This window comes from Excalfactoria chinensis, chromosome 1 (genome assembly GCF_039878825.1).
Source record: "Excalfactoria chinensis isolate bCotChi1 chromosome 1, bCotChi1.hap2, whole genome shotgun sequence".
Taxonomy (NCBI): Eukaryota; Metazoa; Chordata; class Aves; order Galliformes; family Phasianidae; genus Excalfactoria; species Excalfactoria chinensis.
The window spans coordinates 44,649,326-44,672,926 of record NC_092825.1 but is presented as its reverse complement, the minus strand read 5'-3'; the positions used below and the strand labels follow the sequence as shown (position 1 = coordinate 44,672,926).

The 23,601-nt window shown below is 42.8% G+C and overlaps 3 protein-coding genes across 5 annotated transcripts in view; 1 reads left to right on the top strand and 2 right to left on the bottom strand.

Moving 5' to 3' along the window:
- SCYL2 (SCY1 like pseudokinase 2) overlaps positions 1–5,607 on the bottom strand; it is a 32,484-nt gene extending 26,877 nt beyond the window's left edge. The window contains exons 1-2 of the mRNA XM_072352835.1: positions 5,421–5,607; positions 1,647–1,851 (exon numbers count right to left, since the gene is read on the bottom strand). Coding sequence (XP_072208936.1) covers positions 1,647–1,823 — 177 coding nt within the window. The 5' untranslated portion in view covers positions 1,824–1,851; positions 5,421–5,607. The remainder of the gene's footprint in view (positions 1–1,646; positions 1,852–5,420) is intronic.
- A 1,434-nt stretch (positions 5,608–7,041) lies between these two features.
- ACTR6 (actin related protein 6) lies at positions 7,042–15,990 on the bottom strand. Its single transcript, XM_072359773.1, has 11 exons — positions 15,729–15,990; positions 15,075–15,192; positions 14,567–14,635; positions 12,802–12,925; positions 12,109–12,244; positions 11,501–11,557; positions 10,975–11,073; positions 10,713–10,791; positions 9,046–9,217; positions 8,095–8,233; positions 7,042–7,320 (listed from the first exon to the last, which is right to left on the bottom strand). The coding sequence occupies exons 1-11, from the start codon at positions 15,794–15,796 to the stop codon at positions 7,191–7,193; spliced, it is 1,191 nt and encodes a 396-aa protein (XP_072215874.1). The 5' UTR covers positions 15,797–15,990; the 3' UTR covers positions 7,042–7,190.
- A 3,149-nt stretch (positions 15,991–19,139) lies between these two features.
- BLTP3B (bridge-like lipid transfer protein family member 3B) overlaps positions 19,140–23,601 on the top strand; it is a 50,332-nt gene continuing 45,870 nt past the window's right edge. The window contains exon 1 of one of the 3 annotated variants that reach the window (XM_072350607.1): positions 19,140–19,356. Coding sequence is in view for 2 of the 3 variants with exons in the window: in XM_072350598.1 (XP_072206699.1) it covers positions 19,313–19,356 (44 nt within the window). In the remaining variant the exon portion in view is untranslated. The remainder of the gene's footprint in view (positions 19,357–23,601) is intronic. The other 2 variants (XM_072350598.1, XM_072350612.1) reach the window with 2 other exon arrangements.

Below are 23,601 nucleotides of genomic sequence, written 5' to 3'. Positions count from 1 at the left end.
TTCACAGTGAAACACTCGTTCAAAGGCTTGGAAAAAAAGCAACACAAAACCTATACACAGGAACGGATTTCCATATATTCTGTCAGCTGGACAGAGTGAAAGAATTACAACACTCCAAACCCTCAAGGCTACGCCCACTACAGGTCACTTGCTTACGGAACATGGAGATTGTATAAAACCTATCAAAACTTTCAATGTTATTACATTGTATGCCAGAAGAAGACCAAAAAGCAACAGAAAATAAACACAAATTCAGCACATTTGATAAATTCAGTAAATACTACGTGTAAAATCTAGTCATGGTTATAGGCAGATGCATGAGAAACATGGCACAACATGCTTAACATTACGCAGATCTTGACACATATCACACAATGCCCACACAGTATTTACTCTGCACATTACTTCTCTGCTGGCTATCATCAGACAGGCTGTATACATGCTTACCAAAGTAAGTTACTCTATGTCCATTTCTTTTGGCACATCTATAGCAAGCTGATTCATTCTGTAAGCGACCCTCTTCAACATCAGGTTTAACTTCATCTTCTACTTACTCAAAGAAAATTCTATTTTCTGTCCAAGTTTTAAAAGGCATTTCACATTTGTCCCAATCAATAAAATCATGCTCTATAACACCAGCTCTTAAACTCTGTTTCTCATAGATTCACAGAATCAATTGTGCTGGAAGTGACCTTAAAGATCATCTACTTCCAACCCTCCTTCCCCTTGCAGGGCTGCTACCAGACCAGGCTCCCCAGAGGATTGTCCCAGTCCAAGCGCACTACTCTGCACTCGGCCTTGATGAACTTCATTAGGTTCATGTAGACACACAGGCCTCTCTTGAAGGCAACCTTTCCTTCTGTTGTATCAACTATACCACTCAGCTTGGTGTTTCATCTGAAAACTTGCTGAGGGTACAATCAACCCCAACATCTCTCTCAGTACAAAAGACGAACCTCCTTCCAAAGTCATAGTCTCACTTTTATCTATACGTGCAACTTCAAGTGAAGAAAAAAGTACATTTACCAGTGCTCTAAACTGAAACACTTTAAGGCAGAGTTACTTCTCTGGCAACAATACTGGTCTAAAAGTTGCACAACCCAGGCAGAATTCACTTCCTCCACACCCTCCTCCTCCATGCAATGCCTTTCTGCCACTGTATCTCATTTCTAACACTTCAATTTGTGTGTCAAAGCTGAGCAAAATAAATAAATAAATCACCACTTGTTTTGCTGAGATCAAATATGGTACAGTTCATGATCTTTTAACACTGTAAAAAAAAAACAACAAAAAAAACCCAGCATAATTGTGCCTTAAAACTGCAGAGTAAACTAAGTTGGAGAAATGAAGTGTGTTCAAACAAACAAACAAACCTCACCCTTCTCATCAAATCAGTTAACTCAAACCAGTTCTTGATCTTGGTCTTGAGTCATATGGTACAAACACAGAATCACTTCTTTCTGCAGCAGCAAAGCTTACTTAAGTAGCTGATAATATTATATTTAAATAATTTTGGGGTCTTCATTTTTACACCCTTAGCATTCATCCGCACAGCTGGATTTTCCTTTTGAATATCACTTAACAAGTGATACCTACCAGTCTGTCATTCAACATTTACAAACATAAATTGTTACTTGACAACTCACCTGCTTTGTCGATTTTTTAGTTCCATTAAATATCTTCCAGGCAAGACCGTTACCACCACTGGCAATATGTCGACCAACATCAAATTCCCTGGTAACGGGATTTCCCATGACTGCACTGGTGACATCAGCTGTTACCTTTGTAACAGTACTCTTCAGCTTATTCAACATGGACTCCATTGTGTCAACTGTACACCAACGTACTACCCTGAAAAGACAAGAAAAAAAGGCTTGGTAGTCTCTTAGAAATTCTGTAACAAAGACAAATGTTGAAAATAACATTAAGGTCATCTAACAAAGATCCATTAGGATACAGGAGTAAACATAAAAAGAAATAAGAAAAAGAATAGTGAAATGTAATTTCTAAAGTATATTCATACTGAAAACATATTTGTGTGCACATGCCTGGGGCTGTATGTCCTTGCTACTTCTCAGACACTGCTGAATCTGTCGATCACTCTTCATAAGATCTGTCAAAGCAAGTGAGGAGTGAAGAGCTCAATCATTTATTGAAAAAAGAGATGACTGAATCAATTAGAGGAGCTATAGACTGCTCCTGTCAAAGGAAAGGTTCACAACTTCTATATTAATATCAATCAACAAAGCCAAAGGTGAATGAAACCAGGCTCCATTAATTCAGTGTTCATGGAATTAGACATTTTGTGAGGGAAAAGATTTGCTTGAGGGCCAGCAAAAGAATGATTTCTATTACGCAGAAGACAATTTAAAAACAAAAAATAAAAAAAAAATAAAAATCCAAGTGTTCTTTCCTACATTGTGATTAACAAAACACAAGCTCAAAATGCAGTACTTTACCCATTGGAATCACTGACATCATTTGTCTGACCTGAGCATTCACAAGCTGATCAGCTGCTGTGAAAGTAGGAAACAAGAAACTGCCTTTTTATGCTTTTCTCAACAAAACTGTACGTGTAAGTTTATTAGCATAACCTTGCAAATTAGAGAGCTAAATGACTGTGGCTCCTTACAGTTTAGTTCGCTTTCCTCTCCTGTACTGTGTACTTACACAGTTCCATAAGTTCAAAAAAAAAAATCAGGTTTCTCTTTTCTGCCAGAGAGAAGTTTGAAGGATATGCCACGTTTATACAATTGTCTCTCTGATAATGGATATATAAGAAAGAATGGAGACAAGAAAGAAATAGTGAAAGAGAGAGATGGGCATTCATCTTCTTTATCGGTATATGCAAAGATGAAGAGAGAATGCAAAGAGAAAAGATTTCCTGGAATTGGTTTATACGGCATATTTCAAAGAAATATTGAAGAATATTTCTTCATTCCTCCTTTCATATAAGGTATGAAAAATACTGATGTCTTCAACTTGTAGCATAAACCTAAGATAACACATTGGCAAATATGCTGAAATATAGCCTTACTTGTTATATACTTGATTTATTGCATTATAATTTATGCAAAACTACCTTGAAAAACAGAGAACGTCACTGCTAACCAAATGGAAGAGACTGGAGTCAATTGTGATAAAGATGTTTCCCAAGTCATGGTAATGAGGAGAAAATAAGCAGAAGACAGAAACAAGTAATCCAGGGAGCACTGGGGCCAATCAGCCCTGACATCCACCTGATCTATTTGAACAAACTAAAGCTTTTCCCACTGCTCAGGTATCATAGGGCATTGTTCTGGTTTACGCAGATTATGTGGATTTTAATCAGATATGCATTTATTATAATGTTTTCCATATTCAAGGCAGAAATGGAGCCTGTTTCTTCTCCATGGCTCCTCAGCCTCACAAATCTGTTGCAATTTATCTTTGGCATCTGTGTATTTCAAGTCAAACATATCTGAAACTGACCACGCTATTCAGACATGCAATCTTTCTCCCCCTTTCCTAAAAGAGAAAATAAACATAGTAGGCAAATTTTCTCTTAAAAGAAGGAAAACAAAAAGACTATCTGAAGAACTCATTCCAGTGTAGATGTATGGAGCAGTACTAACTTAGGTGTAAGCAAATCCTAGACCTTAACCCAGGGCTGGAAGCATCACAGCTATGTTGCCCTATACTGATTACTGTCGCAGCTACATGGCATTTTCAGTATGACTCCACAGTGAAATGTAGAAACACTCCAACCATGATTCAATAAGAGCCAAGTCAGATGAGCAACATAACTCTGTACTTCCAAAGAGAATAACAAAATCAAAAATTCAAGATATATATATATATTTATATACATATATATATATATAAAGAGGTATTAATATAAAAAAAAAAAAGGAAAGGCATCAGCTGCATGGATCTCAATCTCATACTCAGCTTTAAAACTGGAAGCAGCAGTTATGGCTCCAACAGGACCACTCAAGAGCAGAACCAGGTACGATGCATATATAAGATGAAGAAGGTCTTAATTATGGGGATCAGAAGCTTTAGATAACAAGACATTGAAACTGAGTAGTCCAAGTACAATGAGATGAGAATAATTATGTACATGCTTTGGTTTGTATGTATTGAGAACATCTGGAAATAAACTATAGAAACATGTAATTCCTTTATTAAATTATATTAGTATTTATAAGTGACATTTTATTACACTAAATCAACTTTATCAGTTATGCTATGAAGGAATGCATGCAATTCTTAACTGTGCAGCCCAAGACCAAACAGTTGTTAGACACTGTCCAATACTCCCTTATAAACGAACTTTTTATTAACCTGATGAATAGGAGGAAATCAGAATACTCCGCGATCCTTAACACAGCAATAGGAATCTCTAGAACCTTTTCTGTTTTGGGAAATAATGATAATACCACAAATCTTCTTAATGTTATTGGTCAAACCTGAAACACGTAACTTTAGTTCTCAACTGTGGGAAGCTGTTCAGTTGCTCAGTTACTCTAAGACTGAACTATTATTTATATAGCAGAATTAACAGCCACAGGGCAACAAAGCAAGTCTGTTACCCAGCATGATCACTTCAGCTCACATTCAAAGGTAACAAATGAGAAAAATACAAGATCTTAGGAGTAATAGTGCTCGGATGAGCAACACAGGACACATAATTACACTTAAAAACTTTTCTTTCCTTCCGTTTGAACATGAAGGGTTATTGATAACGAGTCCATGACAGCAAGAACCTGATAACTACACCAAGTCTACAGAATCTGGAACCAATCCTAAAAGGAAATGCGGCATTTGCTTAGGACATGGTTTTCGTGAAGTCCCCTCACAACTGCAGGTGGTCTTCGTGCCGATATACATCGGCAGAAATACATCAGCATAGTGACAACCCTGCCACTGTGCGAGAGGAGTAAGCAACAGCCCTCACAGCAAGAAAAAATGAAACGAAACTGTGAAAATACAGAAATAAGATCCAAAATAAATCCCCGGAGCAAGTCACCTTCACAGCTTCATTTTTATTTTTTATCTTCTAGCATTTTGGTACCGAACTGCAGCTGAAACCTGAACAAGAACTGACAGAAGACGGTTGTGCCGGTCCCTCGTTAATAGGAGTGCCCTGACCTAAACACCGCACAACCATCGACGGCCTCTCACGGGCCGGCCCTCCGCACCGAACATGTCACTGTTATTTACAGCCAGAGCGGACCCGCAGCGGAACCCCTCCCCGCAGCTGCGCCGGGGCGGTACGGGCTGTACTCCGGCCCCACGGCCCCTCCCGCCCCGCTGCCGGGACGGGCTCTCCCTCGGGCCCGAGCGCCGCTCCCGGGACGCGCACCCGCAGCCTCCGCGGCCCCGAGCAGCGGCACTAGGCCCCGGGTGGCCCCGCGGGGCCGGGCCGCGCCTCTCACCTGAACGCGGGGCGAGCCGCTGGCGCGGGACACGGCCGCCCGTCGCCCTGTGGGCCCGGAGGACCGGCTGTCGGCTAGCTCCGCCGCTGGCTCCGTCCCGTCCCGCTCCGGCTACTCCATAGCGAGAGCCACGGCGCCGGGAGAGGGGCGGCCTGCGCGCGGCTCACTTCCGCCCCGCAGGGGCAGGGCCGAGGCGGCGGCGGAGGCAGGCGGCGGGGGGCGGGAAGTGATGTGCGCGGCCGCTTCCGTTATGGCGGCTCGTTCGGCTCCTCGCCTCGGGGATCTCCTCAGGCGGCGGGGCAGGGTGTGACGGGCCGCTCGTGCCCGGCCGAGGTGCGGTGCTGCGGCTGTGAGGAGCAGCGGGGGTCTCCCGGAGAAGGCATGGGAGTGTCAGCACCTTGGAGATCACCAGAAGCCAGCTGGACGTGGCCCTGCGGTAGCCCTGATGGAGAGGGGGGTCGGAGCTGAGGGCCCTGCCAGCCTCAGCCTTGTGGTTCCGGGGAGACGGCAGTTAAATTGGGCGAGAAATATGCCAACCGCTCTGGCTTGTTGGTTAGGCTGATGTTCTGGTGTGGAGATGAGAGCAGAGCATGTGCGGGATCACTACAGCATAAACTTCCTCGCTCTTTTAATTAGAATCTGTTGCTTTTCTTCTGTTGACTCTTCCCAGTGTGTGTGAGTCAGCTCACGGGAAGAGCTGATTTGTGAAGTGATATCTTCATCTATTTTTGTAAAATTAGGTATGGTTGCTGTAGAGTTTATGTATCAAGAGAGAGGACTGATGTCACACAGCAAAAATATCTTTAAAATGTGAAAGCAAAGCTTTATATGCCTGTCTAAAACTTTCATATAAACATTTTGCAAATGGTGATGGGCCTTTTCAAGCAAATCAGCTGTGGGATCATAGAATCGTAGAATATCCCAAGTTGGAAGGGATCACTGAGTCCAACTTCTGGCCCCACACAGCACCACCTGAAATCAAACTGTAAGTCTGAAGTCCAGACACTTCTTGAGCTATGGCAGGTTGAGGCTGTGATTACTGCTCTGGGCAGCTTGTTCCATGCCACCGCCCTCAGGTGAAGAACCTGTCCCTAGCCCTCCACACTTTGCCCTCCCCTTACGTAGGCTCTGCACTATTCCCTGCTTTGTTATCCAGAATAGGCTGGCAAAGTAGCGTAATCTTTTGTTCCTGTTCATACAGTGTCCTGGGTTCAAATGCTCACAGATGGGTTACACGTAGCTTAAACAGATATGAGTAACCAGTCTGCAGCTGCAGACTTTGTTCACCTCAGATACAAGCCTGGTACATTCCAGAAAAATGAGGAGATAACTTACTTGCTCTCCTAGAAAATAAACAAAAAACCCCACAACCCACAAACCCCAACCTCTTCTTGAGAAGGAAATGTTCCAATTACTCTTTTTCTCAAAGTCTATCCAAGTTACCAATAGCAGAGGTCACATTTCAATTATGTCCCCCTCATGACTATTCACTGACAGTCATAACCAAGAGTCATGTACTCATTTTTAGAATGGGCAAAGTTGAAGTGACCTTTTAAGAACTGTTCAATGTCCATTCAGTTGCATAACAGTAACATTTATTCAGTAAAGCAGTCAGTAAAGATTAGGCTCGTAAAACTTTATTCTGAAGATGAACTTCTCCCAATCCAGTGAAATACAGGAAAGCTAAAACACAATCCTAACTGACAGAGAACAGCTCAGAGCTCCACTCCGAGTAAAACAATGGAATAACAATATAACCAACTATGCTACTTAAATATCAAATTTCTCTTCACATATATTGTGTCCGTGTTCTTCATAATCTTCTCTGGTTACTACCAAGTCTTCAAAGTCATCGTTTTCAGAAATGAGCTTCCCGCCTTCCCAAGAATAAGTAATAGGGCTGAAAAATGAACAAAACCACTGTCAATCTCGTGCAAGCTCACTTAAAATACAGTTCTTGGAAATCATCACTGCGTACTTTTATTTGACCATACCTACCGACAATATATCCAACCAGAAAAGAGCGTTCTCAGATGATTTTTGTTTGACTGCTAAATGAAACCATCCGGCTCCAGTCAAGTTTTGAGACAGAGATTGAAACTTTGTCAGGGCTGACTTCCCATTTTATAAAAATTAAGTAACTTGGGAGGCAAGTGTGAAGGGGGCAGGAAAGGGAAATGTCTTCATATTTTCTTTGCATAGGTGACTATCAAAAATATTCTCTAACAATACTTTAAAAGGCAAAGCTAATCTTTTGTATGACCAAAGGCTACTTGTTTTGCCTCTGCTGCATATTCGCTCTCTGCAAAGGTGTTATTCCTTCAAATCCCTGAAGTGCCTGCATTAAAACATCAGCATTCATATACTAATAATTCTTTTAAGTAAAGGACTAAACTCAAACCATGCATACTTATGTATCCACTTCTCTTGAAGAGACTACAGTCTTACTGATCTATTTATAACACTCATCCTGGAAACAATCACTTGCGTGCTTAACTTTATTAGGCAATATACCAGACAAGCAGATGGTCTCTAAATATATTCAATTTCTCTGAAAACACAGCAAATTAAAACAATCTTTCTTGAACGATTTTGGTTCACTTAAAGGGATTAATATCCTTTTCATCAGCCGAAGTCCTGCCTCATAGTTTGTTCAGTACAGTTTAGGACTTACTTTTCAGGGAGAACAACAGAAACATCGTAGTCAGTTGGAGTAAGGCATCGCACTTCAGAATACACTCGATCTCTGAAGCCTGGAAATAGCGTGTTTCCCCCAGTCAGAACGATGTTCTTGAAGAAGTGAGGCTGCATCTCTTCAAAATAAATAAAACCCTTAGTTAGAGACTAAGGATGCATTTGGAAATGAGAATTTTCCTCCCCAATTTTGTTATGAATTGGAAATGAGTTAAGAAATACATAAAGAAGTTGTCTTTAGTTGTACTAAAGAATCTAGTGATCAAAATCATGGCTGTGTTCACTGCAAAATACAAATGATCAATCATCCTCTGTTCTTTAATTTCTAAAAATCGTGGTTTTTTTTAATTGCCAATTAGATTTCGTGCCTGCCAAACACATTCTCCTTTCAAAATAAATTGTACTTTGTACTCTTAAAAACTGTACCATCTCATAGTCTCAACACCTCCATTCTTATATGGCATCACGAAACCTATGAAACTCCTTGTAGTAGTGGTCAAATTAACTCCATCTATATAACCTATAACATAAAAGCACTGATATTAATTCTGTCCAACACAGCAATCAGAAAGGTTTTAGACTTCAGTGCTTGAATGACAGATTTTGGCCAGGTTGAATTTTCTTTCACTAAAGAAAAATTTAAGTATATTCCATCATCTAAGACAGGCAGATCACATTAGCAATACAGTACATAGTGATTAACTGAAGCAAAAGTAGAAGCCAATCTAGGAACTACCACAAAGCTGTGTTTGTGTAAGTGGGCATCTTACAGCCAACAATCACTTCTAGGCTACACCATACATGCCAAAAGACAAAACAGTTCACAACAGCCTACCTGACATATTGAGAGTATTTTGCTTCTTATGGCTCTTTGGGTGCGAGTACAAATTTAAATAAAGTAACAACTTCCAAAATACGTATAAAATTATACCTTCTGGTAAATTCTGAATAGAATCAACAATGGCTTCAGGAATTCCCATCTCTTGAATCCCAATATCTGAAGGATGGAAGAGTATTTCTGGAACCGCAAATCGTTCATTTGTTAGGCGAAGTATTTGTTCACCGGTTTTGTATTTTCCACTTAGCACCATCTCTTCCCTTGGCTAAATTAAAGACAGAAATAGTAAACACTGCTTTAGAAAAGAAGTTATGTTCAGGAGCATTCAGCTAGTTGTTTTCATGTACTACAGTGGTAAGCCATATATTCCACATTAAGTCACATTATCTATAAATCTTTTAATAATAACAAAAATGTCATGGGTTAACCTAACCATGTCAAATACATGCGTTAGTATTAAATTTATCAACTTACCAGCTGCAGATTTGCCCAGTGCAAAATAAAACAAGCATGCACAAGAGTGATACTTTTAATACTGGGACTGCTTTTGAAACTGAAACTAATGTCCAACTAAAAAATAAACAGGGTAACACTTAAAACTGTTGTCGCTGGTATGAAGATTTTTCAGGCTCTTCTGTTCTATAGCTCTGAGCTTTCTACTTACCGGCACACTTAGTAATTCTATCTGAATTTCATCTAAGACTTACCAAAGAGAAAACACCTTTCAGCTTCACGAAAAGAATAACAGTGATACATGATAATTTAGAGTAGGCTTCCTAACAGCACAAGCATAGAAATCTGCATGCGTTAGAGAACAAGATATAAAATGCTACGCTAGAGAAGAAGTACTTCATTTTCATGTCAGCTTCCCAAGGAAATGAGTGACAAGCTGTCTGCTTTTCCTTCCTATCTCAGAAGCAAATTAGAGAACCTTTCGGTAAGTGCATAGAGTCCAGTTTTTCTAGCAAATGTACAGATCTCAGAAGGTAGGCAAAACCTGCCTCCAGCAGGAAACATCAACTCAGCACATCAGATTACCAGGTATACAACCACTGTAGAGTGGTTGCAACCAAATTTAACACAATATTACACTGACAGCAATCAGAAATCTGAGGACAGCAGGTCACTTTCTCTTGGTGATGACATGTGTGTGTATACTAATGTGGTGCTCAGGGACATGATTGTGGCGCTCAGGGATATGATTTAGCAGAGGGTTGTTAGAGTTAGGGTACTATGGTTGGGCTGCGGTTGGACCTGATGATCTTTGGGGTCTTTTCCAACCAGAATTCTATGATTCTATACTACAAGTTAGTATTAGTACATGTGAATTACTATAAAGGAACATGCCTCAGGAAGAATGTAAGCTAGATGAATTCTCGGTTTTAAGCAGCAGATACAAAGTGTATGGAATCTTCATGAGAAACTGCAACATAATTGTATCACAAAGCCTTCAAAAATAGATGACAACACATCTTGGCATTTTTCTACCAGAATAAAGAAAGAAGAGATGGTGCCTTCGCCATCATTCAGTTTTCATACCACAAACAATATGCCTACAAGCATCTGAGCTAAGGATTTGATACTGCCAGGTAACACATCTCAGGATTCTTGGCATTTTAAAAATTTTACCTATGAAAGCATAGAAGAGAAAGAGGTTACAATGCAGTATTAGAGCAAAGAAGGTCCTTTAAACAAACAGGAACAGACCTGTGCAAAGGAAAACAGCCCCAAAAATATTCGAAAACTCTTAACATCACTACCTTGCAAAATCCTTTTTTGATTGTGCTGAAGTCTGGCAAAACATAATCTACCATTACAGTATTTTCCTCTCCTTTTAATCTGAAAAATAATGTAAAATACAACAAAATAAAGAACAAGTTCCAAATCCCACATTTTTATACTGATAAAACTTCCTTTGACTTAACTTGAAATTTTTTTAATTAACAGCATATTTTCATTTGTTTGTACAAATCGATTATTGAAAAGTACCAAGTTTTACCCTTAATAGCACTGCAAACATACTTAGCAATCTCCATGTCATTGTAAAAGTCTTGAGACACATAACACACATCTTCCTTTACTTGATTAATTACATGCGTTTCATCCATAACATGTAACTGCCTGTGCAAAAACAAACAAAATAACAACAACCACCATTTAAAACAGAATTTAAGTTTGACAACAGTTACAATTCTTAGCATTAGTTGTCCAGATTTTTATTGGAGATGGGTTACCAGTTTTCAAACTGTGGGAATCTAGCACTGTAGTACATATTTGACAGCTGTCTCAGTAGATTATCACTCAGCTGTCTCAGAAAGTTTTAAGAACCTGTTCCATTGTGAACATACAGGTTGTTTCAGCAACTTTGAAAGCCCTGGTACTGCGATGAATTAGGCTGTTAAGTGTTTATAGTGACAATTTCAAGCTCAGGACAGCAGCCAGCTGTTTGTAACAGAAAACAGTTCCCTTTAAACAGTATTTAATCTAAAATTCATAGAAAGAATATCTTTGCAAACTTGATCATTTTATATGAAGTGTCATGCTTTACCTGTAAGAGATTATCTCCTTCAGATGGTTGGTTAACAGTTTTCCTCCAACATTAATCCTACAGAGAAAAAGTAGCACGAGGATTTTTGTTAACTTCATCATGGAGAGGGAGGTGATTGTCCCCCTCTGCTCAGCTCTTGCTAGGCCCCATCTGGAGTTCTGTGTCTAGGCCTGGGGTCCCCACTACAAGAAAAACATGGAGCTCATCGGACAGGTCCAGAGGAGGGCCACTAAGATGATCAGAAGGCTGGAGCACCTCCCCTGTGAAGGAGATGTTTACAAGGGTGGATGGTGAAAGGACAAGGGGGGTTTTAAACTGAGACAGGGGAGGTCTAGGTTAGATATTAGGAGTTTCACACAGGGTGGTGATGCACTGGAACAGGTTGCCCAAGGAGGCTGTGGATGCCCCATCCATGGAGGCATTCAAGGCCAGGCTGGATGTGGCTCTGGGCAGCCTGGTCCAGTGGCTGATGACCCTGCACACATCAAGAGGGTTGGAACTGAATGATCATTGTGGTCCTTTTCAACCCAGGCTATTCTACGATTCTATGATAATTCTATGTATAGCAAGCAGTTCTTCAGAAAAAAAAAAAAAGTAATGAAGTTTACCTGATAATTGCTTCCTTCTTCTTTTTACTTCTACAATATGGTACAATATGCGTAAAAGAATAGCCGCTATCCACAATGATACAACACAGCTCAGATGGATTATCCCGGAAATACCTGTGTGCACTAAGAGCTCCAGCTGAAATACAGAAAACCTACTCAATATTTACACGAACACGCACTTTATAATTTACACTGATATAAAACTGCTTCAAATTGTAAATGCCTTTGCCAGACTTTCAAGAACTCCATATAGAACACTACAACCAACACATGTACCAATTTTGATAGCGCTAAGACCAAGTATGTCTAATGACACATTTCATGACAACAATGCTGCATTTCGTTTGCTAACACAAAACAAAATAAAACAATAAACTAAAAATCACCATTCCTAAATGAAGGAAGTCTTCACAAAACCCTTGGCTGACTTTCTCAGGCCCTATTTTATTTCAAAATACATTAATTATCTCTACCATCTTTCTCTCCTCTTTGGTTTCCTTTAACTGAACTTAAAGGAATGATTCTCTTAAAACAGTAGCCTGGGAGAATCCCAGTTTGAATATATCTACTATCATATTACTCAGGAAGACAACAAAGTAATTTCTGCACATGCATGTACACATTTATGTTTATTTATTTTCAAGTTTGAACTTTCAAAATGTATAAATGAGAATTAAAATGGGATATACTCACCATTTACCCTAAGAACTGCCTGAAATTGATATTCTTCAAATAGGATTTCATTCATAGATTCTTGTATTGAACTGAAGTTAAAATAAGGTTCAGTGATAATAATATTGGTATCTACAAAATCCACCTATGAAAAATACACAGAAATTTCCATTACTTTCTGGGAGACCTCACTGTGATCCTCCTGTATTTAAAGGGAGCTTGAGAACAGGAGAAAAACAGGCTTTTTACACAATCTGATAGGGATAGGACAAGGCAGAATGGTTTTAAACTAAAGGGGAGATTTAGATCATATGTTAGGAGGAAATGATTTACTCAGAGGGTGGTGAGGCACTGGAACACATTGCCCAGAGAAGTTATGGATGCTGCAACCCTGGAACTGTTCAAGGCCAGGTTGGATACTCATCCCTTGGCAACCTGAGCTGTGAGCAGCAGCCCTGCCCACGGCAGGGATTTGGAACCAGATCATCTTTAAGGCCATTCTGAATGAAGCCATTCTGTGACTCTATACTATGTTCTACAGCAATTGAATACTATGTAAATTTAGATACGATTATAATTTGCCATATCTGATAGCAGAAAACTAGGCTTATTAAGTTCTACTTCTTTTTTCTTTTTAAGGAATTTATGAGCAGTGACAGATCTTAACATATTAATGGGTTAAAATATAGAAAAAGGGAGCACCTTCATTGTGTACTCTGCTCCCATTACCATCCTTAAAATTATAAGGCAGCATTTTGAAGAGATATGCATAAAGAACACTACAATAGTCAAGTAAGATACAACCAACTAAAGAAAAGCATCACTTCAACAGCTCAGCATTCAATCAACATGAAATTCCACACCAACTAGTGAATTCTAGCCAGACCAGCAAAAGATCCTGGACTTTCCACATTTACTGATTCCTTGAATTCAACAGCGAAAACTTCACAGCTTTATTCACCATACCTACATATAGAGCCAAACATATTACATGCATTATCTCTCTAAGGCCTTTATTCACAGAAAGGGAGTGAGAAAACCAAAAAATTCTTCTTGAAACTGTGACTGAATGGAATTCTAGGTCCAAAATTTAAATGAAAGCTAAATATGAAAATCCGGTACTATGTATTTCTAAGTCCAGAGACTAAGCATTTTGGGACATTAGTTTCATTCAGAGTACAATTCTTCCCAGTTAGGCATCGAAAAACATCCCAAGTTTCAGCTTAAATAACAGTACAGCAAGAGCAACCTTACTGCACTTCTTGAGCTACATCCAGTTGGCGTCACAAATAAGAAGAACTGCATTTCAGATCTTTATGTTTTACTCATTCAGTTGGCAGAAAACTGTTAGCCAAAGCTATAGTTAATTCATGTAATTTGGCCCACTGACCTAGTTTATAATTCTCCTTTACATCAACAGTTCCTTAATCTCTAAACCACACTGTATCTGCCTACGATGACTTTCTTTTTTACTAACTTGAACTCTTCTTTAGATTGACACGAATTGAATATACATGGATCGTACTCAGTATGGATACACACAAAACTGAAAACATCAAATGCTTTTCAAACTCCTACACCAAAGCTCAAAGTCACATTTTTCCTCATTAAAAAAAGATAATAATTTTAAAATGCCCATGATTTCTAACAGAAGCCATTTACAAGGAGAAAACTAAGCTCACTAGTTTTACTTAATAGTTGCTGTGTTTACAGTAAATCTACCATTGAGTATGTAACTGATAGATATTGATGATTAAGCAAACAAACAAAGAAAGGAGGGTCTTACTTGGTACATTTCTTTTCCAAACAGATAATCCCAAACCTGTCTCTGGACATCCCAGTTTACCAAATAACCCTGTAAAAATTTGAAGGAAAAAAAAAATCCATTGGAAAATACATTTACATCTGACACAACTGTTCGAAAAAAATACTTAGAAAATACAATTTTACTTTATTTTTAATAAACAATTACCAGAGATCTAAAGATACCAAAAAAGCCTGATAGGCGAGCAACACAAATGGAGATTTGAGAGTAAAAATGCCAAGGAATAGATGTTACATAAGAAAAAAGAACATTACTGTCATCTTCCATTGATATGTTAACTACTACCTTACAAAAAGAAGGTAGGTTCCTATACACGTTATTCTCTTTGACAGAAAGGAACACATTGTCAGGTTGGGATGTCTATGATACCACGTTATACCCTGCAGCTGTGGCCTGTAGTGTGAAACATGTTCCATTAAGTACTGATTTCCAATTGGCTGTAGCGCTAGATTGGGGTTCATTTACTCACTTTCTGAAAAGGGAGAATATAGAAGAGGCCGGAGGGGTCTTTGATTTCATCTAGTTGATTTGCCGTGAAGGTTTTCAAGCGTGCGGTCTTGGATCTGAACTGGCAGTTGGGGATGACGCTGGAAGAAATACAAGCATTTTCTACACATCCCAACGTAAGACACAAGTTTTCTTTCACAGTAGCGTGCTTTCAATGAAATACTTGTAGCTACGCCTCGTTTTTAAGCTATGTATAGGACACCAAGAAAATACCGCAGTTACTCTTAATGGCGAGGCACAGGCTGCCCATAGAGCCGCGGGTACCCCATCCCCGCAGGTGTTCCTGGCCAGGCTGGACAGGGCTCTAGGCACCCTGAGGTGCGTGGCGGCCCTGGCAAGTCGGAACTGGTTGAGCCGTGAGGCGCCATCCGACCTCAGCCTCTCGGTAACTCTCACACCCACGGCTCGCGGCACCCGCTCCACCGACATTAGGCGGAAGGGGCGTGGCCGGACGCTCCGCAGGGGCGGGGCTCACAGCGGCCGCAGGGGCGGGGCCGGGCGGTGCGGCGGCGGGAGCGGGCGGTGCGGACCGCGAGGGGCTGAGTCGCCCACGCCGACAACAGCGGGGAGCGACCGGAAAGCAAGAAACGGCGCCAGCGCCGCCGCGCAACCTCACCTGACGTGCGCGTGGCTGTAGCCGATCTTGGCGTTGTAGGCGCCGTTATCCAGCACCAGCGTCGCCATGCTCCCCACGGCGCCACGGCCGCCGCCGTCCCAGTATTGATCCGCCACCGCCGTGGATCGTTACGGTTACCATAGAGCGGAGGTGCAGCGCGCGAGCGCGTTGCTTGACGGGACGCAGAGTGCCGCGAGCACCGCCTCCGGACCAGCTCCCGCCTCTGCCGCCGGACGCTCGCCGCTCACGTGATGCCGGCGACGCTCCGGAAACTGCCGAGCCCGGCGATTGGCCAGACGCCACCCGGAAGCGATCGGCGCGGGATGTGACGCGCGTCAGCCCGCCCAGCCGTCCCCGGCAGCCCCGGTGCGCCTGCGTCGGCGCCGCTCCCAACTCCGCCTTCTCCGGCTTTGCGGCTCACCACAGCGGCCCCCGGCGGCCTCGGTGGGCAGAGTGCTTTGCTCGGTACCCGCTCCTGCTCTAACAGCTGGTCATAAGTGGTTGCCTTCCTCTATTGAATAAAGGAATCATTCTTTGGATGTTGTATCAAGCATCAGCTCCACACAGCGGTACTCCAAAACGCAGGAGCCTTCTGGCACTCATCTGCTTGAAAACATGGGATTGTGGTGTGGAAAATCAGTCAAAAGTCTAATAAATACTGTAGGAATATTCTGCTAGTAACTTCTAGCAGGTTCTAAAATACCAGCTATTCTGCTCTGAGCAACATAAGCTGGGCTTCTTTTCACACAGCCTTATAATTCCTTGGGGGTGGAGGGCTGATCTGTGCCTTTTCCTCTAAGGAGTGTGCTCCAAAATACGAGGGAGAAGGTGAGTTCATGACTGAGATTAACCACGCTTGGCAGGAGTATTTCAACATTCTCATTCGGATCATCGTGTCCTCTGACAGACCTGGGTGGGCAGGACATTTGAAAGGGAGCACACGCAAGGATCTTGCTTTCCATTTCCCTCACATTCCTCCCCAACACCCCCTTCTTTTCTTCCTTGATGGTAAACTGTCACGTTCTCCAAGTTCTCAGATAATTCTGAGATGGTGGTGTTTTGTTGTTTTTTTTTTCTAGTTGAGAAATGTGAACTAAAACGTGAATAAAAGTGTTGCTTCACTCCCACCTTATGAATCTCTCAAAGTAATATAACGAGGTCACCATTACATGACAGACTGTTTTTTAAATGCCTGGGGGAAAATAATACTAATCAATGGAAAGTATTCACCTCCTGAGTTCTTTCTTCATTTGTTACTGCTTCATGTCTGATGTGAAGGGCCTTGGATTTTTTGGTTGCATGTGCACAAGAAACGAAGAAATTAGTGTCTGCTATATTTCTTCTGCAGCTCTAGGCTACGTTCTAGAGCCAGCCTGCCGTCTTTCTTAAAGAGATCACATCTGAAAAACCTGTCAGTTTTACCATTCTTGCTATTTCTGATTAATATTTACTATTAGAGTTCCTGGTTAGCCACCGATGAAATTTCTTCGAGATATCTTTCCTGAATGAAGTAGTTCCAGAGAAAGAGGCATACTGAACGAACAAAGCTATTACAGATCATTTAATTAACTGTCTGGGAAATTTTGCCACAGCATGAGAAATTATTCTCTTGAAACAATCATAACCTGTAGGCTTCATAACCATGGAAATCACCTGGAGAACATGATTTTAGAAGTCTGAAAGTAATTGTCAAGACGTTCTGCTTAAGGAAACTGCTAGACTGGAGCCAGCAACATGCTCTCACAGACCAGAAAGCCAACTAGAAGGAGCATGGCCAGCATGGAGAGGGAGGTGATCCCACCCCTCTGCTCTGCACTGGTGAAGCCTTACCTAGAGTACTGCATCCAGATGTGGAGGCTTCAGGATAGGAGAAACATGGACTTGTTCAGGCATGTCTATAGAAGGGCCACAGAAATGATCCAAGGGGTGGAACACCCCTGTGTGAGAACAGGCTGAGAGAACCAGAGCCAGAAGCTGTGCCTGGGCAGTTCTTCATCTTGCTAACAAGGCTGAGTTTATTGTTGGGGGGGGGAAGGTTGTTAATTTGTTTGGTGCATCATTTTGAAATGATCTGGGGGATGCTGGATAGAAACAAATTGCTTTTTGCTGCTAGAAATGAGCGTTACTTTGAAAGAGAGGTGTAACAGAATGGAAAGCACAACAAGGACATCAGAACAAGATCCCAGGTTGCAGCAAGCAACGATTCACTCAAATACAGCAAATGTAAGAAGTAAGCTACTTATCTCCAGAAAGCCTCAAACTCAAAGAGATCTCCAGAAAGATACCCTTGTTTTCACTTCCAACCCTTAAATGAGATCTGGGAAGGGGTGAAGCCAGGATCAACCCCTTCTGGTCACTAATGTGCACTACATGCACCTGAGCACCCCTGGTGCTAGTAATGAATGCATGCATGCAACTTACCATTTTATCTGGATGAATCTTTACTACATATCAAAACATTCATTACTGCTATTGCACATTACGTTTTTTTTAGCTGCACTTTGTAACAGCTTTTCAAATAAAACCCAACCCAGTGCCAATCTCTGAGGATGCAGGGAGTGGGCTGGGTGCACTAGGTGAGGGGCAGCTCACATGGCCTGCAGGAGACGTGTTCCACAGGGCAGCAGAGGGAGAGGCTGCAACTGAGGCATAGAGAAATGCCTTCTTAGTCTACCATCTCATCATCAGTGGGGGAGAGCATGAGCCAGCAGTGTGCCCAGGTGGCTGAGAAGGCTGACCGCATCCTGGCTTGTACCAGCAGTAGTGCAGCCAGCAGGAGCAGGGAGGTGGCTGTCCCTCTGTACTCAGCTCCGGTGAGGCCGCACCTCAAGTGCTGTGTTCAGTTTTGGGCCTCTCAATACAAGAAAGACATGGAGGCCCTGGAGTGTGTCCAGTGTAGGGCAGTGAAGCCAGGAAGGGTCTGGAGCACAAGTCTGATGGTGAGTGGCTGAGGGAACTGGGGTTGTTCAATCTGGAGCTGAGGAGGAAACCTCGTTGCTCTCTACAACAACCTGAAACGAGGTCGGTGAGCTGGGGGTCTTCTCCCAGGTAAGCGTGATAGGATGAGAGGGAATGGCCTCAAGTTGTGCCAGAGAGCGTTCAGATTGGATATTAGGAAAACCTCTGAAGGAGTGGTGCTGCACTGGACCAGGCTGCCCAGAAAGGCGGTTGAGTCACTGCTCCGGGAGGTGTTGGAGAAACATGCAGATGTGGCAATGAGGGACCGGACGCGGTCGGGATGGGCTGACAGTCAGACTAGGTGATCTTAGCAGTCATTTCCGACCTTAATGACTCAATGAATGGGCAGCAGTACGGGCTGCGGGGGGCAGAGGCTGTGGGCGCCGGGGGGCGGCGGTAACAGAGCGGGGTCCGCCTCTCCCCGCGAGGGGCGGTGGCTCCGTCCCGCCCCCCGTCACTAGGCGATGGTGCAGCCAAGATGGCGGTGGGCACTGAACGAGCGTGAGTGGCGGCAGCGGCTACTCCGCTCCCCGCGGTTTCCCTGGCTCGGGCTGGGGGAGGCGGAGGGATGAGGTGCATCCCCGCTCCGGGCCGGTCGTGGTGAGCGGTGCGTGTCGGCGGGCGCCATGGCGGGGATCATCAAGAAGCAGATCCTGAAGCATCTCTCCAGGTCAGCTCGGCGCCGGGGTGGGCTGAGGTGCGCGGGGGAGCAGCGGCGTCTTCTGGCTGGGGAGGCGACCCGGTGCGGGGTGTGTGGGCCGTGCGTGGGGCTGTCCCGCCGTGACACGCGTGGAAACGGCCGCTGCCCCCCGCCAGGAGGCGGCCCGGCTCGCCTGGCGCAAAAGGGAGACCCCGGCTGAGTCGCTTAGGCAGTGCCGCACGGAGCCCGGGCGGGCGCACGGAGCGTGGCGGTCCGCCTTGAGCGGGGCAGGCGTCCACGCAGAGCTTTGCTGCCACAGCCGAGTTGTGCTGGGTGAGGCCGGATGGTTGTTACCATCCGGGGGTCCGTGGCGCTGCACGGAGCGGTGAGAGCGTTCGTGCGTCTGCCGGGGAACGTGGTATTGCACGGGCCTCCTGCTCGAGAGGAGAAATGGTAATGGTAATGCTGTGACATTTTGTGGCTGGGAGTGAAAGTTGGGAAACTCTGCAAAATACACAATTTTAAAACGACATCATGAAATCTCTTCCATTTTGTATAGAGAGACAACAGCCTTTTAGGTACCTCATCTATACCTCATACTGTAGCGTTGTTATTCTTAAGGATTTCCTTTTATAAATTAACTGTTACCTGAAAAGTTGTTCCCACGCTGCTTTGCTTATGTTCTTTCTAATTGTTTCATTCTAATTCCGTGCAGTATTTGTGATGGGTGTTTTTCATCGATGCTAATAGAGATCCAAAGCAAATACAGCACTTGTCATTTGACACATCTGTCAGTGGTGCCCAGAGAAAATGAAGTTGTTTGCTACGTGTCTCTTAAAGGCATTACATCAAGCAGTAGTAATATAATGTAACTCCTCCAGCCTGTTCTTGAGGTTTTTATAGCTGGGAATGTCAATGAGAAAATCCTTTCAGAAGACAATAACTGAGCACTGTGAGAATGGAAATGCAGCGCTAAGATGTCATTTGCTTGGAATCAGGAGTGTGCCTGAAATCAGTGCACTTAATTGGTTGACTTAGATCACTTCCCGTAGTGCTTGCAGCACGCTGTACGGAGAGTGAAGGGAGCTGCGAAGTGAGCTGATCTCAGTGCCAAAACGTGCCTCATACCCGGGCATGAGTAACTCGAGCTGCTTCTTGTCTGGTTTGTGAAACAAGCAGCTTTCAAATCAGCAGATTATTTATTTTTTAATGAATTTATTTTTTACAATATTGATGAATCTGTGTGTTTCCGTGTGGGATGTGATGATGTTGATTGAGTGAGACTGCTGGAATTGATTGCTGTGACTTTTGGCATTTTTAAAAAGCTTGTGGGGTATATCTAACGATCTGAGGTTTGCAGTTTGAAACTGAGGCTCCTGAGCTTCACCCTGCACAACATTAAAGTAGTAAAACGCAGACCTTATTATTAACGCCCTTATTATGGGTGTTCTTAATCCTGTGATGAGATAATATCTTCCTTCTTGCAGAACTTGTGCTTTAGTGGTTGCACAAGATGCTCAGAGAACAAATTCAGGTGGACTTTTAAATTTCGAGGATTTGTTGAACCGAAGAGACAATCTTGTTCTTTATTTTGGGTTTTCCTTCAGTATTATAAGGAAGTGCTTCGTGAACTGTTTTATTTCAGTCTAGAGCAAAAGATGTCAGGAAGTTCCTGTAACACAGGGGGTGACAAAGGACGCTTTCACTTCAGATTCTGTCACTGGTTCCTGCTCTGCAGTTCTCATAGTTCCTCAAAATTGATGCCCTTCTGCTGCCTTCAGCGAGGCAGGTGTTAGTGTCAGGATTGATATGTCCTGGTAAAAGTCCACCTATAATAGAGGAAAAGTGGAAAAGAATTATCCAGCTATCCAGATTTACTTTCACCTTTGTTTCCTTTCTTTTTATTCCCTTCTTAGTATTCGATTCCTCTTTGTTTGAGCAAAGCCAAGTATAGTTTTTACTGCAGAGGACGATTAGAAGATGTGAACTTGTACCTCCAATTACAGTTCAGTACTTTCATTTTATTGTCACAAATCATGGAATGGGTGAGGTTGGAAGTGACCTCTGGATAGTGTGTCAGCCAGCCCTTCCCCGTGGAACATTGAGTAAGCAGTATTTACAGTGGAGGTTGCTGCAGTACCTGCCATTATGTGGTAATGCTTTTCAGCTTTCTTATAGCTGTCTGGATACTGTCTGTGTGAAGTGAAAAGCATATTTTGTGTCATTCAGTTGTGTAGTTTCCATTTAGCAGTTTACAGTTCTTTTAGATGGATGGATGGACACGGGGATTGTGAGACAGCTTTACCCTGCAGAGGGGTCTGGGTAGAATGAATTGATGGACTGAAGCCAATTGCATGAGGTTCAACAAGACCGAGTGCTGGGTCCTGCACTTCAGGCTACAACCCCAGGCAACATACAGGCTTGGTGCAGTGTGTCTGGAAAGTTGTCCAGAGGAAAAGGATCTGACAGTGCTAATCGACAGCCAGCTGAACATGTGAGCCAGCAGTGTGCCCAGGTGGCCAAGAAGGCCAACGGCATCATGGCTTCTATCAGCAGTAGTGCAGCCAGCAGGAGCAAGGAGGTGACCATCCCTCTGTACTCAGCCCTGGTGAGGCCTCATCTCAAGTGCTGTGTTCAGTTTTGGGCCCCTCGCTACCAGGAAGGTATGGAGGCCCTGGAGTGTGTCTAAAGAAGGGCAGTAGAGCTGTGAAGGACCTGGAGCACAAGTCTTATGGTGAGCTGCTGAGTGAACTGGGATTGTTCAGTCTGTAGCAGAGGATGCTCAGGTGAGACCTTATTACTCTCTACAGTGACCTGAAAGGAGGTTGTGTTGGGGTGGGGGCCAGTGTCCCAGGTAAGAGTGATAGGATGAGAGGGAATGGCCTCAAATGTGCCAGAGAGCATTCAGATCAGATATTAAGAAGAATTTATTCTCAGAAAGAATCTTGCTGGCACACGCAGCCCAGGGAGGTGTTGGAGTCACTGTCCCTGGAGGTGTTCGAGAACTGTGTGGATGTGGCTCTGAGGGAGACAGTAGCCTTGGTGGCCTTGGGCTGACAGTTGGACTAGGTGATCTTTGTGGTCTTTTCCAACCTTAGTGATTCTTCCATTGAGGGGAAGTTTTTTCGCAGATATAATGAGTGTTTGCAATCAGAAAACAAGAAGAGATCCAGATTACATAATGGAAAAGTTTTGATATCTAAATAACTTAGCTTTGTAGAAGGTTCTTTTAGTACCATATTGCAGCTTAGAAACAGTGAAGGTTCGCAGGACTTTGTTTTTAACAAATCTGTATCTTATGTCAAGATCTAGCGATGAGTTTTCAGTTTTCTCACTGTCTTCAAAAAACTCTTTGGAAGTATAAGCTGTTCTTTGCCTTTAGTGTGCATTAATCCAAGACTGTGGAAGAAGATGAGGAGAAAGAATGCAGAGGGGGACAGAGTACATTTTCCTTTTGTTCTTCAGATTATGTAGTGCTTGGGGTAGAATATGAAACTAAACACTGTTTACTAAGCTGAAGAGGTGAGTTTGTCATTTGGAAGCTAGATATCTTGAGTGTTTGACTACTCCTTATTGTGTTAGGTTGCTTGTTTTTGGTTTTTTTGTGAACATGGATGGTGGAATGCCTTTGGTTCCTAACATACCTGCCCTAAAATTAAGCAAGTAGATCTGAGTAATAGCATTACCCTTTACCAAGGTGGGAATGGAACAGCAGCCAGGGGCTTGCTATGCAATGTTGAGATCACTTGCTTGTGTTGTCAGGCTCTTCCATGCTGAACTGAAACACATCAAATCTTAACTGTGTGCTGTTACATGTTTTCATGGGTGAAAGACATGCCTGCTTAGTGAGGGATGTTGTCACTCCAAGAATCTGGAGGTTATTCATTTCAGAACTTAGCAGTGTATTTATTTGGCCAGAGTGGACTATTTCCTTTCTGTAAATAATTACCTACAGTTGTTTGGAAAACCCTTAAGCTTCCAACTTGTTCTGCTGGCATAAGAAGTGTGCATTTTATGCTCAGTTTCACACTTCTGAGTATTCCATTTCTGTGTCCGTATAGTTTGATAGAAGTTAAGCTGTTCCTGTTTGTTTTCTTTTTTTAGCCAACCAAAGAACATGAAAGTGTGCATTTTTCCTAGTATAAGCATCAATCAGGTTCTCTGCTTTTACTGAAGTACTTGCAGGGTGTGTTTCTGCATGGCTGACTTTATTGGCTTAGGTAGGATGTGGAAAAACTTCACAACGCACTGTAAGTGGAACAATCTACATTGTTC